At 48.2% G+C, this 16648-nt stretch overlaps 1 protein-coding gene across 1 annotated transcript in view; it reads left to right on the plus strand.

Moving 5' to 3' along the window:
- Positions 1 to 16648, plus strand: part of LMF1 (lipase maturation factor 1) — a 200564-nt gene that overhangs the window by 76450 nt on the left and 107466 nt on the right. The window contains exon 6 of the mRNA XM_086622494.1: positions 2743 to 2808. Within this exon, the coding sequence (XP_086478620.1) occupies positions 2743 to 2808 (66 nt within the window). The remainder of the gene's footprint in view (positions 1 to 2742; positions 2809 to 16648) is intronic.

A 16648-nucleotide genomic window follows, 5' to 3' on the forward strand; every position in this document is an offset into this window, starting at 1 on the left:
CCCTAATTATGAGAGTGGGAGTCTTCTATGCTGAAAAACAGATTTGATGTTAAGAGCTTTGAGTGACTTTCCTGTTTGAAAGCTTTATAGTAAACAAAACGTGATTAACTCCCGTAGTGACTCATTGCAGGCAAGATTTTGATGTTCAGTGCGGTGCTGTTCTGTCATATACTTGGCTTAATTATCCCTGCTGAATAATGGAGCTTGAGAACAGCTTGGGCAAGGTAGGAGGGCAGGTCATCAAGATAGCTGTCCTGTTTTAATATTCCAGCATTCCTGCACAGAGCCTTTCTGAGCTCCTGTCCTGCCCCTGACGGGGCTCTGGCTGCGGCACATCCTGTGAGATGCTATCAACGTATCCTGTAATTTTAGAAAAGGTTTGAGGGGCAGAGCGAGCTGCGGATGATTCGGGAGGGGGAGATGAAGGCTTGACCGTTGACAGCGAGTCTGTCTTGTCCCTGCCTCCCTGCTCCAGCCCTCGCGGAGTGATGGGATCAGCTGAATAACTCGCCAGAGATAAAACCGAGGAGCAGCCACGGGTACCCACCGCTCTGCGTTCCCATCCCACGAGGCTGGTGTGATATCACTTTGTGTCCGTCGTGCTTGTACCTGTGCCTTTATGGGCCAGCTCTGCTTGGGGGTTTTTTGGTGGTGGTGGGCGGTGTCCCTTTTCTGGTGATGCTGAGATGCAGACCTCCTGGGCTGGGTTATTTCTAAGTCTGAGCTCCTGGCGTGGACCCATCTCGGCCATGCATGGAGCCACCTCAGCTGTTCCCATGTCATAGAATCATGGAATGGTTTTGGGTTGGAAGGGACCTCAAAGATCATCCAGTTCCAACCCCCCTGCCATGGGCAGCGACACCTTCCACTACACCAGGTTGCTCTGCTTGAACTCAGCAACGTACCTGATAACAGGTATAATTTAAGGCTGCAAATGGCCCTGCTGAAGGCTACTGAGGTCACAAGACATTCGTGTCTAAACCTCACCTGGTAGAAGGCTCAGACCAAGAAAAGTGCCTATTTCCTATTCATTTACCTGCCAAATAAGCTCCTGTCTACTTTTTTGGGTCTTTCCTTAATAAAGTCTATGTTGGGTTAAGCCCAACGTCCAGCTAACTTCTTACATCATCTCTAGTAGCAGCCATTAACAGATGCTTGGGGAGGAATAGAAAACATACGGGGATCTTCTGGGGCAGCTCCTGGCAGTGAGTGGTTTAGGAACTTTCCAGGGAGGAGGTCCTCTCTTTTCCACACTCAACAGATGCCATACGGCCCGTGTACAGCCTTGGGAACTGGATATTTCTGAATATTTACTTACGAGGATAGTTTTGGGGCGTTTTTCATTGGAATTTGGAATTTTTCTTAAGCCCTGAACGTGCTAAACTTTGTTAAATGCTGCAAGTGAAGATTTTATTTTAGCAATCTGGATGAAACCAGTAGGCCAGGATGTGCCATAGCACTGGAATCTGCTCCTCCTCTGAGCTCTCGGATTTTGGCACTGAAAGGTCACTGGTCTCTTCTTGAAGACCTCCCCTACTGCAAATGCAAAGAAGTTTCAGGATGCTGTTGGTGTAGCTGGGAATGGGTCCTTATAGAAACTCCCTGTATTTTTCTACTAAGGAAGGCAGGAACATTGTAATTAGGGGCGATGTCAGAGGTAGGCAAATACCCCCTAATTGTATGCAGATGATGGAGCTGGTTCAACCTTTTGACTAGTGAAGCTTTCCTCAATTTGGGATATTGTGATCCTAATCAGGGACCTTTCCCCATACATCAAAGCCCGTCAGGCTGAACCCGCATACCTTCGGGCTGGCACGGCTTGATTGCGAGGCTTGGGCTCATCCCTGGCCAGGTGTCCTTCCTGCTGTGGACGACTGATTTCTTTTTACTCTTCATCACTGAGGCAAAGAAATTTAATCCCAGTATTACTGCCAGCCCTGGAATGGACCCACTGATTTGGAAATTTCACCCTCTCGTTGCCCTGAAATATCAATGCACAGCGACCTCCGATACCTGCTTCTTTCATTGCCAACCTCTAACCTGAGGTGGAGCAGACCTGTCATTAGAGCATTCATCTGTGTTTAGATCTGTCAGCTTCCTTCCCCTTCTGCTCTTTTGTTTCTCTAATTACTTTGATTGCATCTCTGTATCCAGCTCAGGGCTGGCGAGGCTGCGGGGTCCTGTCCCACTCTGCGTCACTATTTCCTTTTCTATAGGCAGCAGAGAGGGAGAGAATTGGGTCTGGATTTTAAAATTGTGAATACGGGCTGTGTTTGGGTCCGCAGGTAACTTTTCAATCTGTTTTACAGAAATATCCCAGTGGCAGAGCCTGGATTTTGGGCTTCTCCATGCTCTGTGCCTCCCTGCCTCACACCCAGCAACGCTGGAAGCTGATGCTGGCAGCACTGGGATGCTCGTAGCTGCTCTGCAGAGACTCAGATGTGGGTCTCTTTAAATGATGTGGGATATTCCACAAGGTTTTGTGTCAATTTTTCAGTGAACAGGCAGTGGAGGGAGTCATGTTGGAGTTCTCGTTGCATTGCCTTCCCTCGGGGACAACGACTGGGCCTGGGGTGCAGATGTGCTGGGGGTCTCCAGGGGGTGATTCCAGCCTCTGTGCTTCCCTGCCACTCCAGGCTCTCCCTATAATCTAACCAGATAATACCTTGACATGCAAGATAAAGTAAAATAAAATATTTGTGACGGTATTTTTTGTCTTTTTTTTTTCTTTTTCCCCCCCAGGGGCTGATTAAAATTCGAGGCGATCGCTGCTGGAGAGAGTTAACTTGCATGGATTATCACTACGAGGTGAGCGATCTGCACGGTAAAACTGGTTTCTCTTGCCTGCTTTACTTTGGTAGAAACATGTTCTCCAACCTTTTCTCTCTGCCAGGCAGCTCTCCATGTTTTCTTTCTTTATCGTAGCCTTGTGTCTCTGGCAGCGCAGTCAGTGTCCACGTGCCAGCTTGGTGATGCTGTTTTTTCCCAACCACAGCCCGAAAAGACCAATTTCTCTCCTTCCCTCCCCTCCCCATCATGGGCTGATTCAGGAGCAAACCTGACCCCACTGAGAACTCCCTCTGTGAAAATGCTGCAGGAGAGGAACGGAAAGGAGTTTTCGGGAGGTTGTGCTGAGTGGTTTCTCCTGCCAAAACGCAGAGGTATGCAGACAGAAGTAGAGCATCTCGATGCTCTCCGAGATGCAGAGCACTAATCGCTGGCAATTCAGAATTATATGGTTTTATCTTTTTGACATCTGTTTCGGTGATTGCGTTGCGTTCGGATTGTGAGCTGTGGTTTGTGTTCTGGCTCTGAGAGTTGTCTGCCCTTTGATTACAGAGAGAGCAGCTCAGCTTCCCCTCCCTTTTTACCTATACGTTTGCATTTGCGTTTTGTACAAACAGCCTTAAGAAATTGCTGCGTACGGCGACGCGCTGCCGGGCGAGGCGCCCTGATTTCATGAGAGAAGCGGAACTGAAGCGATATTCCCTTCTCCCGATTAACATGGCAGCCACTGGAAGTGGCACGCTGCATTACAATGCCCCTGCTCTGCCGTCCCTGTCCACGTAACGAGGGGTGAGTGGCTGCATCTGCTCACACGAGGCTGCAGAGCTGCAGCCTGGCACGGTTTCTGGTGCCGCGCTTGTCCCGTGTTGGCAGGACCCGGGTTCCTCTCCGTGCCCCGACCACGCGGCCGTTTCCAGCCCCTGGAGATGGACCTCTGGGGTGACGTTCTCAGCGGACCCGTGTCACGTCTGGAAACCATTTCCCCTTTCCAATTAAACCTGGCAGAGCCTGACTTCTCTGACCTGCGGAACGTGTTCCAAGGTGTTGCCTATGAATTACTTTTTACGGGGCAGACACGCTGAGCCGTGGGAGCGGGGATGCTCGTACGGTGCCTCTGTCTTTCCACTCTTGTGTGAAGAGAATTGCATGCGAGTGCCAGGGACCACGCTACCAGTCCTGTTACAGGATTAGGATTCCTCTCTCCAAAATGGGGAAAACATCCATCGATTGCCCCGGCGCTGATGCCTTTATCTTTCGCTCCTGTGGCCGAGTTAACGGGTTGCATGTTTTGAGATGGAATTTTGCAGGTCCAGAAAGCCGTATCTGCCTTTTCAAACTTGATTTTTCTGCTCCTTTGCTGTATCATCGTTTACTTTTAACGAGGCTTCGCCCACTGAATGCAAGGGCGACCTTCTATGAAGGCTGCTGCTCTCGTTGGACCGTTGGTATCCTGCTTAATTCCAAGCAAAACTTTGGATGCAAAGACCCTTCGGTGCTGTTGGTTTTAATCCCGAAGGCACAGGCGGCTGCGGTGAATTGTCCTTCTTTTTCGCCGGCAGCGCGAGGGCTCGTGTTCCCCAGCCGGCTCTGCTGGTGACCCTGGCCCACAACAGTCAGCCTGCGTCATCCCAAATATTCCAAATCAAAACCAGAGTCGGTTCTGTAGCCTGGAAGGCTAATTAAGACCATTCCTGTCATATCCATAATGCAGGATCCTCAGCCTGTGCAAGTAATTGGGAACAGGAGCGGGGGGCAGATCACGTTATCAATATCAATTATTTGAATCCACACAAAAGAAGCTGCAATAAAAGGAAAATGAAAGAGGCCGAACTTTTGTCTACTAGTGATGACAAAGGACTGGGCTCACCTGCTGATTCCAGCCAGCCAGGGGGAGGAAGAAAAGGGGGAGGCTGAAGATACCTCTGCGAGGGAGGGAGGGAGCTGGGAATCTGCTCGTAATTAGGATGATAAAACTGGGTATTGGACCAACTCGTAAGTGGAGCTGGGCCAAATGTAGTCTGCTGTGATGTATGTTGGCCACCCCAGCTCTCCTGTTCCAGTCCTGAGCTGGAGTCCAAAATCTACATGGGCTTCTCTGCCAAGAGCATTACTGAAAACACATGGCCTCCATCCCTCGCGCCGTGAGCGCGCCCCGGACTATTTATTTGTAGTAGAACCAGCAGCTATGCTCGTGGAAAATAACATTTCCACTTTTGTCAGGAATCGTGTATAAAATAGTAAAATGTTGTTATGGCTTGGGTAATTAAACGGAGCATATTTTCCTGCCCTCTTTCCTTTCTGATGTGCAGGGCCTTAGTCCCAGCCTTTATGGAGATCTGTTCCTCAACTGAAGACTCTCTGTTTAGAGGCGCTGCGATCTGTGACGCTGGGTAGTTTGGAGAGGGAAATGGCAGAACGCATGGTTTTCATAGGAAAGGTGTTTTCCTACCAGCCTAACGCTCCTCTGATCCCGGAGGAGTCGATGGGCTCCAGTAAACATGGAAGAGAGAGGCGGACCGTGATGGAGATGAGCAGACTTTGCTACAGCACCGCGCACAGCCTGGCCCACGGAAACTGCCTGGAGGCTGGGATGAGGGGCAGGGGTAGAAACACTCGGTGGATTAATCGTGGCTCTGGGTGCCAGGAGTCCTAAACTCTGATCCCAGCTTGGCACGACACTGCAAACAGGGAATTTAACCTCCTTCTGCATTAGCTTCTTTGCTAACGTGGCCAGAGCCTCCGAGGTAGGGGCGTAGGGTTGCACCCCGGTGTGCCATGCAGGCCAGAGCTTCTGATGCCCGGTGTGCTCCGGAGTGTCTCGTGCAGCGGTGCCCATGTTGGCGTGTGAAAATGGACATGCCTGGGTGGTAACGGGCAGGTGAAGTCCTGGCATGCCATAGGCTCTGCTTGTTTGTTGAATTTGCTGTCGTTCCACTGCCGGCGGTGCTTAGGTGGCTTTTTTCTCCTATAAAAATCCCAATAAAAAGCAGCGTTTTGCTCGACGGAACCTGTTCCTGATGCAGTTAATCCGGAGGGAAGCTGCTTCTGGGTTTTAGGTCTGTTTGTCATCATGATTATTAAGCATTTATCTACTGTGTACACAATGGTTTACAAGTATGCACGCAGCGGTTTGCAGGCTGGAGCTCGATTTCGGCTCCCACTGGAGCGCGTGGCACGGATCCCGCGGCGTTCGGCCGCATCCCACCCGTTGGGTGAGACGGAGCAGCCCATGGTTCCCTGTTTGTGCGAGCGGGGACGCGTGGCTGAGTGCATCCCCCTGCCCCTGCCTGTTCCAGAGGCCACCCTTCACCCCTGGCACAGTGCAACAGCTCCCTCCCGGAGCCAGGCTTCCATATGCATCAGGGAAAAAATCTGCTACGGAAGGTTTTGTGCCACTCGAGGCCGTTTCTGGAGCTTGCACAGCTTGGAGGATGTTGTCCAGGCATGGGCTGGAGCAGCTTTCTAATCACTGTTGGTAAGAACCAGGACTGCGAGCTGGGCAAGGGATCGGGGAGCACCAACTCGCTCCTCTTACCACCCCCTCCTGTGCCAAGCTTTATCTGGCCCAAGCTTTGCAAATTCTGGGTGTGCTGCCTAGCTGGCACAAGCACAACGTCTTAACATGCTCCAAATGGAGAAAATCCTCTTGTGCAAGACTCATATTTTAAGATCTCCTCACCAAACCGGCAGCTCCCCGACCCTCGGGCTTTCGCTGCGGAGCACCTTGCGGCCATCTGTCCTGGCGCGGGGCAGGTTGGGCGGCACAGGCAGGAGAGGAACGTTTCTGACCCATAACCAGCCCAAATGGAGCCCGTGGTTTTGGCGGTGGTCTTGGCAGAGCAGTTAAGCAGATAATCGTAGGGGTTTAGAAACGAGAAGGTCCTACGTGGTCACATCCATCGCATCTCCCAGTGTTCCGCTGCAGAAGTTCTCCCCGTGGGATGCGATCCAGCGATGCGTTTTTTTGTGATGGCTGCCAAAGTATTGTTGCTTTTTAATTACAGACAGATATCTTGTAAAATTCAGCCACCAACTGGTATGAACAGCTGCTGAAGCAGCTGCTCGGGCAGGCGAGAGCATGGAGGGGAGCCCTGCCGAGCGTCCTCCTCCTCCTCCTCCTCTGCTGGCTCTGCACCGGAGTTGTTAAACACATCCAGGCACTTCCTGGTGGCCTGTCCTCGGCTGGGCCAGCACTGGGTGAAGCTCAGCAGAGGTGGTAGCCATGGCATGCACTGGGCAAGGAACCTGTAACCCTTCTGCATATGACTAGAGCAACTTGTATTTTTAATTTTAAGATACTTTTGTTTAAGCGATGTTCTGAAGGGAATGTCTTTTCTCCAAGAGTTTCTTGATGATTTGCATCCTTTGCTGCGGAAAGCCAGGCCAGGAAGGCAAAGTCACTGCTGAGACAAAGATGAGGCAGAGGGATAAAGGGAAAGAAAAGCAAAAACCTGCTCCCAAAGCAACAAAACCTTTGTCCGCGTTGAAAGTAAGACCCAGGATTTGCTTCCCGGCTGCGGAGTTGTCCGTGGGTGCTCAGGATGGGTGGGTTGCCACCCAGCAGGAAAGTCTGAAGGACTTTGCTGAACCAGCCTCTACTCAGTCCCGTTTCAGCTGTGGGTTTGTCAGTGCTGCTGAGAAAAGCTTTGTTCTTTGCGTCAGACGCGGCGCAGCCACGAAGGTCCCTGCTTCTGATTTGTACAAATTGTCACTAATTATTCCGTCACTGTTTTTCTTAAACAGAGGCTGTCAATCAGTGCTCCAGCTTCTGGTGCAGTTCCTGGAGAAGCTCTCCGGAGCACAATGTCTTTTGTACCTAATTAGGGGCTTGCTGACTGATAGCTGTGCTGATAAGGATGAGTCGGAAGCTCTAACTGCTCTTTAACTGCCTCTTGATTTCCTTTTTCCCTTCTCTTTGCTGTATTAGCCCTTGTTAGGCTTTTCATCTAGCTTTTTCCAGCCTATTATGGAAGAAAATGTAAATAATATCTAGCAATTCATATTGATAAATCAGAAAACGATCTGCTGTGGTGATCCCTGATGTCTCGGGATGGGCTTCATTCCAACAGTTTGGGTTGCTGGATGCAAAAACCTTCCTAGCAGGGAAACAGGTGATCAGATCTGACCCTCAAAGTGTATGTTTTAAAATTAAAAAGTAATATGAGGGAAACGGTGCTGAATTAAACAGAAAACAAAAATATTTAGAAGAAGTAACCATGCAAAGCATTTTGGAGATCTTCTTTTTAATAACATTATAAAATATTTATGCAACGTCCTAAGGGATGGATCTTTGGCCCTTTACAGAATTTTCTCCTTTCTGGAGACAATAAAGGTGGATCTTGGCAGGACTGATGGTCACAATAACGAATTATGAGGGCCAACAAAATGTATTCCCAAGCTGTGGCTTGATGGTGGAGCTCCTAGGTCTGGCCTGGCTATGGGAGCTCAGGTGTGACAGGTGGGCTTTCCAAAACTGATGTCTTCTGGGGGAAGCCCAGATCTTCCCCTTACAACAGCCACCAAAATGAAACTGGAGAACCCACCTTGGTGGGTTTCTGGCACGGCGTGGCTGAGCCGGTTGGTTGACACCTTTCCCCTTTGCTGGTATGAAAGGGTCCGATTTTGTTCCATTGAATGCAGAAAAATTCGCATCTCGGTTCCTTCCTTCGTGCGAGGCATGAACTCACAGTTTTGCTGATGGGTTTTGCTGGTTCCCCTTGGGACAGGAGGTGCTGGGTCACAGCAGTTGACTTCCCGAGGTCAGGGCTGTTTCCGAGTCCCGGCACATGTGCCACCAGGTGAGATTTGCTGCAGAATTGGTTGAGGCTTGGAAGAGGGACGAGATGCAGCCTTGACATGGGGAAATTTTATAGATTTTTTGGGGGGGGAAGGCATTTGAGAAAGGTGTGGAAGTCCAGCAGTCCGTGCTTGCAGGGCCTGGAGTGACCTCAGTCCTGCTGGACACGTGGCTGTGAGCCCAGGGCGACTGCCCTTGGCATCTGGGAGGGTTTGAAGTGACCGTGGCATCTGGTAGACGTGCCGTGGGTTTCTGGAGTTGCTCGACAGCCTGTCGTTACTTGAGACAGTAAAATTTGTACTCTGAAGGCTGTGTTTTTATAAAAATATGAGTGAAGTGAGTTGTGATCCATCTCCACCCTCACTGGACGACTCGTCCCATAGAAGCCATAGAAGCTGTTGATGAGTCCTCCATAAAGCAAGGCAGGGGAACGTGGCTCCACCCATGGTGGATTATAAATGCAGTTTGTTTTCATCCCCTGTTGTAAAAGCAAACTGCTCTTTGAGTTAAGGCGACTGATACCAAAAGGAAGAGCACGCTTGTGTTCAGCTTTTTTTTTTTTCTTTCCATTTGATCATAAGTTTTGAAAAATGACCTTTTCTGAGGCGTAATTGAAAAACCAGTTGTCCTCATTCACACGTACCGGAGGGCTGCTTAGTGTGGATTTGAAGCTGAGGATTAGGTGCTTTCTTCTGGTTTTTGATGATTTGCATGATGTCAGTGCTAGCTCTGGAAGAAGGGCCAATTCCTGACCCTGCCTGTGATCAATTAAGTAACAAGATCCATCATAAGGTAAGCGCATGAAGCAATAATATTGGCAGATAAATGTCAGCACGACATCAAAAGCTTATTACGCTGTATCTGGATTTTGTATCAGGCTGCTGCCTGAAGGTCTGTATCTGAGACAGGTTTTCAGATGAATCCCAGGTGCTCTGTGTTGGATGCAAGATACCTTTGAATGCAATCCGCTGGAAAGGTTTGTTATTCCCAACTTTGGGCTGGACTCTCGTTCTAATAATAGTTAAGAGCGCACATCGCTTGGAGAGGAGCGAATGCTTTCAGAGGCAGAATTTGTGCTCAGCTGGGGAAGACAGGGATTGCTGGGTTTGCTGGCAGAAGCACAAGCAGAGGTTCAGTGGCCACCTAACTCCTAGCTGAGCGTTTTTCGGAGGGAGGTCAGGTTGTGCAGAGCTGGGGCGCTGGCGGCGCGTTCTGCTGCCGGTGATCAGCGCTTCTGAAAACCAGGTGTGAGCTCTGGGAAGCTGCGAAGCAGTAAATTTTCAGAAGCGTGACCATCCTTGCGGAGTTGCATTTTTAGAAGACGTAGTGATAAATGCTGACGTTTACGCCCAGTCGTGCTGCTTTTTAAAAAGTGAGAAGGAATGCAGGTCTCGTGCAGTCGGAGGATGCTCCGGAAGAACTAGGGTGATTAATAACGTTGGACCTGAAGCAGAACAAAAGCAGATTTCTCTATTTACAAGGCCATGGTAGGTGATATTTTATTCCAAGCAGGGAAGCTGCTTTCCAGAGTCATGCCCTCGTGAGAGCGAAGGTTTACCGTCGGCCAGTGCTTGGTGCTGGAGTCTGGCTTGTGTTACCCTAAGAGCAAACATGACGGAGGGCTGGTAAGTGGGTTCCCACCCACCTCGAAGTCAGCATCAGTTCAGCTTTCGTTTTCATCAGGACCAGGATCCCAGCAGGGAATTCAGCAGAGGAAGGAGCGTCTGGTCGGAGAACTGTTGGAATGAAGGGTAGAGCTGCGAATCGGCATTGTGAAGGAGACGCAGCATAGAATCATAGAATCATAGAATGGTCAGGGCTGGAAGGGACCTTCAAAGGTCATCTAGTCCAACCCCCCTGCAAGGAACAGGGATATCTCCAACTAGATCAGGTTGCTCAGGGCCTCGTCCAACCTGGCCTTGAACATCTCCAGGGATGGAGCATCCACCACCTCTCTGGGCAACCTGTTCCAGTGTTCTACAACTCTCATGGTAAAAAATGTTTTCCTAATATCCAACCTGAATCTACCTCCCTTTATTTTAAAACCATTACCCCTTGTCCTATCACAACAGGCCCTCCTGAACAGCCTCTCCCCATCTTTCTTGTAGGCCCCCTTGAGGTACTGGAAGACCGCTATAAGGTCACCCCGGAGCCTCCTCTTCTCCAGGCTGAACAGCCCCGACTCTTTCAGCATCTTCAGCCCAGGCTCAGGACACCACGTACTACTGAAGTAAATGGGGCGTAAGCAGGTGCTGAGAGAGAAACTTCCAGAATAGCTTTAGATGGAACCTAGTGGCAGGAATTGGAGGGATGGGATGAGCACTTGGTAAGAGATCCCTCCCAGACACCGGCTACCACGGGTGGCAGAGCGCCGCTTTAGCTGCGGCATTTTCTTTCTCTCCGTGGTGCCGTTCAAGAACTGCTTTTCTCTGTGCGTTTCTTCACCAAAAGTGACGGTATTAAACCCATCAAAAATGAAGCGAGCGGCTCTGAGATTCTCACTCTGGTATAAGCCAAGCGGGATAGTGGCACCTGCCACTTGGGTCACCCACTGGTTGCCCCAGCTTTCCCCTCGTTTCCAGCAATATTAAACCAAAATAGGATAAACTTGGAAAAATTGAGTGGAAATGCCCCCCAGGGGACTTCCTGTTGTGAGCCTTTTGAGGTTTTTGAAGCGTAGGAAGACATTATCCCTCCCCACGGCCGGGATCAGCAGCAGAACTGTCAGTCACACGCTGTAAATGCATTGGGAATATGCCAATACCGTTTTCAGCAGTAATACAATTCCTCTTCCTGGATTCTTTTCTGTTTTTCTTAAGGATTTGTTTTAAGCCTGGTGAAAGCTTCCTGTACAACTATTGGATTTCATCTCTTCGTTACACTCTCTCACTGTTTCTAACTCGTTTACAGACCACCCAGGACCCTCATCCCTTGCCTTAAATATTCTCCTCTTTTCTCCTCCTCCCCCCCTTCCACCCATTTGGTCTTTTTCAATCCTAATCAGATTAATCCTTACAACCCACTTTGCAGCACTTAATCCGCTCTCCGTGCTCTGACCCTGTACTTGCCTTTTATCCTGTGGACTGACTTCTCCAGCGGATGGGAGCAATGGAGCCCATCGCTTCCCCCTGCCTACCAGGGGCTGTGGGGAATCATCTGCTGTTTCTGAAACCTTCTGGGCCCAGGAGGTTTGTCAGCTTTGCAGATAACAGAGGCAACGCTCCCGTAATTATTTAAATTGTGGATTTATGAGCTAGTTAATGGTGTGTTTTAAGAAATCTGCAAAGAGAAGGAAGATGACAAATTTCAGTGCTATCTGCAAGAGAGAAGCAAGAGGGGAAAAACGGTAGGAGAAAATTAAAGCTTTCCAGTCTTTCCAAGTAACATGTCCATTATCTCTCTTACTTTATGGACAAGAATTGCTCAGTTGGCCTCCTTGATACGGTGTCAGCAACTCCTCTGTTTCTGCCACAGCGTCATGGTCCTCCAGGCACCTCATCCACGTTGGTCAGGCAGGACTGGCTGCCTGGCCCAGGACCCTCTGCCGTGATGGAGCAGCCTCAACACCCAGATTGGGGCTTGCTCACACCTTGCCCAGAGCCCTCACGCAGGTGTACCCACCTCTGCATGCTCCACATGGTGAAAACTAGTCTCCATGGCAATGAGTATACTGATTTATTTATTTAATATCATCCTTCTTGGCATGCATGGATGTTAAATACTGTCTTCTCTGGTCTCCTACATAGCAACATGCCAGCTGCTGCCTTGGGGGAGTTGGTCTTTTCCTCCGTTCCCACCTTCCCCAGTGTTTGTGGGGGATTCACCATCATTACAGTTCCCTTTATTGGGACACCTTTGGGCTGATGTGAACTGTTGGTGTCTGCCAAAACTTAGTGCTCCTCTTCTTCTGTAATGTTTGTTCTCTGTGGTCCAGAAGTCTAAATGAAATTGAAACTTGATCACTGCGGGTTTCGTGTAGTATCAGTGCAAAGTGGTGCATGCAGAGCTCCAACATACAATTAAATTATCCAAAAAGCAGCCTACATCCTTGCCATCTGCTTTTCCAGGGAAAGCAGAATAACTACGTGCTTTTAATTGCAGATAGAGTTTAAACAAATAGAGTGTTGGTTTACAAGCTGGTGCTTTCTTTTTTGGAGATCAGATAACATTTTCATCAGATGATGAAAATATTTCAGCAGTGCTACTGTTTCATCTCCTCCTTTGACTATTAAATGTGCTAAATTGTTTAATGAATTTTGGCATAATAGAGAAGTCTGTCCTAATTTAATAAGTAAAATATTGCGTTTGTTGCCTACAAAATAGCAGACACACAAAAAAATTCTACTGAAGAAGGTGCCTTCCCAGAGGTGAGTGTGTTTGCACATCTCCTCTGGTCCGTTACTAGGATTTTCCTATGGGAATAACCCTAGGAAGCTATTCCCGTTCTCAGGTTAACACTAGATTAATTCTTGCATGCACCAAAAGTTTTAAATTCAGCTTGAAGTTTTATTTCCACAGAAATGTTGGTCTGTCCAGGAGAAGGACCAGCCGTTGGCAGAATTTCCTAAATAGCAGAGCCCTTCCATTTGCTGGTAAAAATTTGAGTTATTTGCATATCTTCTGTTTACATTTAATTGATGCTGTTTCTGTGCAGTTCACTGTGTTTTCAGACTTTGTGTTGAACATACACTTGATTTGAATCGCAGCACAGAGGTAACGAGCCTTCAGTAATCAGGGGGCTTGTGGCTGCCCCATCCCTGGAAGTGTTCAAGGCCAGGTTGGATGGGGCTTTGGGCAACCTGGTGTAGTGGAGGGTGTCCCTGCCCATGGCAGGGGGATTGGAACTGGATGATCTTGAAGGTCCCTTCCAACCCAAACCACTCTGTGATTCTATGATGACCCCATACAATCCCATACACATTTCCTTCCCTGCCATAGATTGGGAAGAATTCCGCATATTTCTCTGATGTGGTGGTTTGTTTTTTTTTTCTGTCTTGCAACTATTCCAGTGCTCACAGCAAACCCTTGTAACTGTGTAAAAAGAAGAATATGGCATTAGGGTGGTGCACGAATGAGTTAATAGTAAGTCTCCGCTGTGGTGCTTTGCTCCAAAGTCGTGTGCGCCAAACTGACCTTTAATCTTGGAATATAAATCACTTTCCAGTCCTATTATTTGTAAAATCCTACAGGCTTGCAAGTGCACAAAAGAAGCCTTTGTCTCTTATTAATTTAATTTATAGGTTAAAGTTGCAAATCAGTGGCAAGCAAAAGCTGATTTACTGTTCACTTCAGGAATTGCTGTTCTGGAAAGCACGGCGTTTGCTGGACTGCTGAGAAATTGTGATATGTAATTAGGAGCTTCTGTAATTGTGTGTAATGTGATGTAATTTACTTATCTTTTTTGGTATGTATTATACCTAAAAGCTGGGAGGGTAACTCGGTGTGGATTAGCTCTTTCAACCCTAAAAACTCAACAGATCAGTAAAATCACTGGGGTTTGTCTCATTCTATTAACGTGGTGGCAGGATCGATGTTTTCAAGCATTTAAAGGTGCTGCCCGTTGCTTTTATGTATGGAATCATCCTGTCATCTCTGGTGCAGGGCCATTTGTGCTGCAACAACAACAAAAAAAAGCTGCTTCTGTGATAAAATTTAGATAAAAGCAGTACGGAGCTTTTCCTCACCAGTTTAAAACAAAACAATCATTCTTATTTTTTTGTGCTTTGATTTATATTATGGAATCCCCAGGTGGAATCCGATGCGTGGCACTGGTTTCTCTTCCCAGGATTAGGAGCGTTTCCATCTGTAGTTCAGACCCATTTCTTCCACTTGATGGGATTTCTAGTTAAGCAATTTTGTAACCAAGTTTTCTACTGTCTGAAAATAACTGGAGACAAAAAACTTTTTCACTACTGTGCTGTCATACCACGTTCCAGGTTTGACTGTTCAAGGTGCTCAGGAGAAGCTTTTTACGTCTTGACCAATTTACGTAGAAAAGAAGGGTTTGGGAATTGTTGCTCTAGCAAGCATTATGGAAATGTTTGTATTAAAAATGGCATTTCTCTTATTCATATTCATGAATTCACTTATCTATATTTTCCAAGGATCGTATTCTTCCTCTTCCCTTTCAGCCTGGCTGTCTCGATGGCTAAAAGGGGTTTTATTGCTTTAGCATTAATCAAGACGTTTGACGGAATTGAGCTGGATCCCGTCCAATTAGACAGAGACAATATTGAGTTTCGAACTGTCATGTTGGATCCATTTGAATGTAACACGAGCTTGTCGGGCTCTGCAATCAATATGGGGTTTAATAATCCCAGCCCGAGGTGCATGAATGCCCACCTTTCCCCTGCAGCCGTGGTCGGTGACGGAAGCCGGCGCAGCCGTGCCGGGGCCGCGTGCTAAGGTTTCCCAGCAGCTGCTGAGGGCACTGAACAAAAGCTCTGGGGGACAAGGGAGAAGGTTGTTTTTTTTTTTAACTTCTTCGTAGAGCCACCTTCAACAACTCAAGGAACCTGCTAACATCTGGAGTCCTGCTGCTGGTTCCCCTTTTCCCCCAGGCTCAGCACTCCAAGCCATTGGCTGCCTTGGGAAGTTGGGACCAACAACCCTTTTTCACCCACTTTTCCCCTTACAAGTATAGATATAAGGAAGAATTTTTTTACTATTTATACAATTTTTTAGGATGAGGGTGGGGAAACACAGGATCAGGTTACCCAGAGAGGTGGTAGATGCCTCATCCCTGGAAACGTTCAAGGTCAGGTTGGACGGGGCTCTGAGCAACCTGATCCAGGTGAAGATGTCCCTGCGTATTGCAGGGAGGTTGGACTAGATGACTTTTAAAGGTTCTTCCAACCCAAACCATTCAATGATTCTGTTGCTGCTTTTTTAACTTCTGAGTGTCAGCCCGTGCCCGCTCACATGGCGGAGAGTGTGGGGAGAGGTTAACCCACAACTGCTGGAGCTAAGCAAATTCTGCTCTGCAGATAATACTATTAAAGAGCATTTATTGAAATATAAAATGTGAGTTGGCTTTAATACCCACTAGTCTAACTGCATTGCTTGCCACAAAGAGCACGTAGGTTCGTTGGTAGCCCAAGGGCCTTGCAACAGTCTTCGTCTTGTTTGCTAAAATTTCCTGTCATCTGTCTAAGGAGCAGAAATAGTATCCCACGCAGGAGGTGGCCCACGCTCTGTGTGAAATGAGCTAGGACTGGTAAGTCCTTAAGGCAATAGTTGCAATTAACAGTTTGCAAGCAGCCCACAATGGAAATCTGCTTGGATGTGTTACCCTTGGCCCCGAGGCAAATAAGTGAAATATTTTAATTCAAGGAGTTAATTGCAATTTTAGCAGCCTTTCCCTACCAAGTTTGGCAGATGCTGTGAAATGCTGTCCTGCTCTGCTCTCAGCCAGAGGACTGGGAACACCGGCACAGATGTTGAAACCCAACGTGAGCAAGAACAGGCTGGGAATGTTTCTTGACTCGTTATGTCGTGTGTTAATGAATTTTAGCATTGCTGCTACACTTCAAGTTGCTGCAAGTCACCATAAAAAGTATTTCCAGCAGCTGTAGAAAGAGAGCCCCATGAGCAGACAGCGTGGTCAGACCCTGAGATCTCTCACCAGTAGCTGCCAGCTCAGAGTCCCATCTCCGTTTGCCCTTGCGCACCGGTTCTGTTGGTAAACAGAGCTGATGGACATTTCACAGCCTGTTCCTTCTTTTGAACGTTGAACCTGAACTATCTGAGTGCACAGGGGATTGACAGGGGAGAGCAGGAGCCAAAGCAAACTGCCGTAACCTCTTTTCTCTGCCAAAGAAGTGAAAGGATAATGCAGCGTGCACTTATCAAAGGGTAGTTTTCTCGAAGCCGGTCAAACCTGACTTCCCTAATTGAGCTTTGGTTTTATTATGTAGAGAGGGATACTCTTTTGGAACTTGCCGAGATCAAAGTTCACAGGAAGGTGCCTCTCCGAATTCCTGCACCCTGGTCTTGTGTGCTGACCTTGGGTTTGGGTGCTGTGGTTAGGGAAACCTCTTCTGCCAGTGGTTCTTATCCCAACCT

Source organism: Tauraco erythrolophus, chromosome 17 (genome assembly GCF_009769465.1).
Source record: "Tauraco erythrolophus isolate bTauEry1 chromosome 17, bTauEry1.pri, whole genome shotgun sequence".
In the NCBI taxonomy this organism is placed as follows: domain Eukaryota; kingdom Metazoa; phylum Chordata; class Aves; order Musophagiformes; family Musophagidae; genus Tauraco; species Tauraco erythrolophus.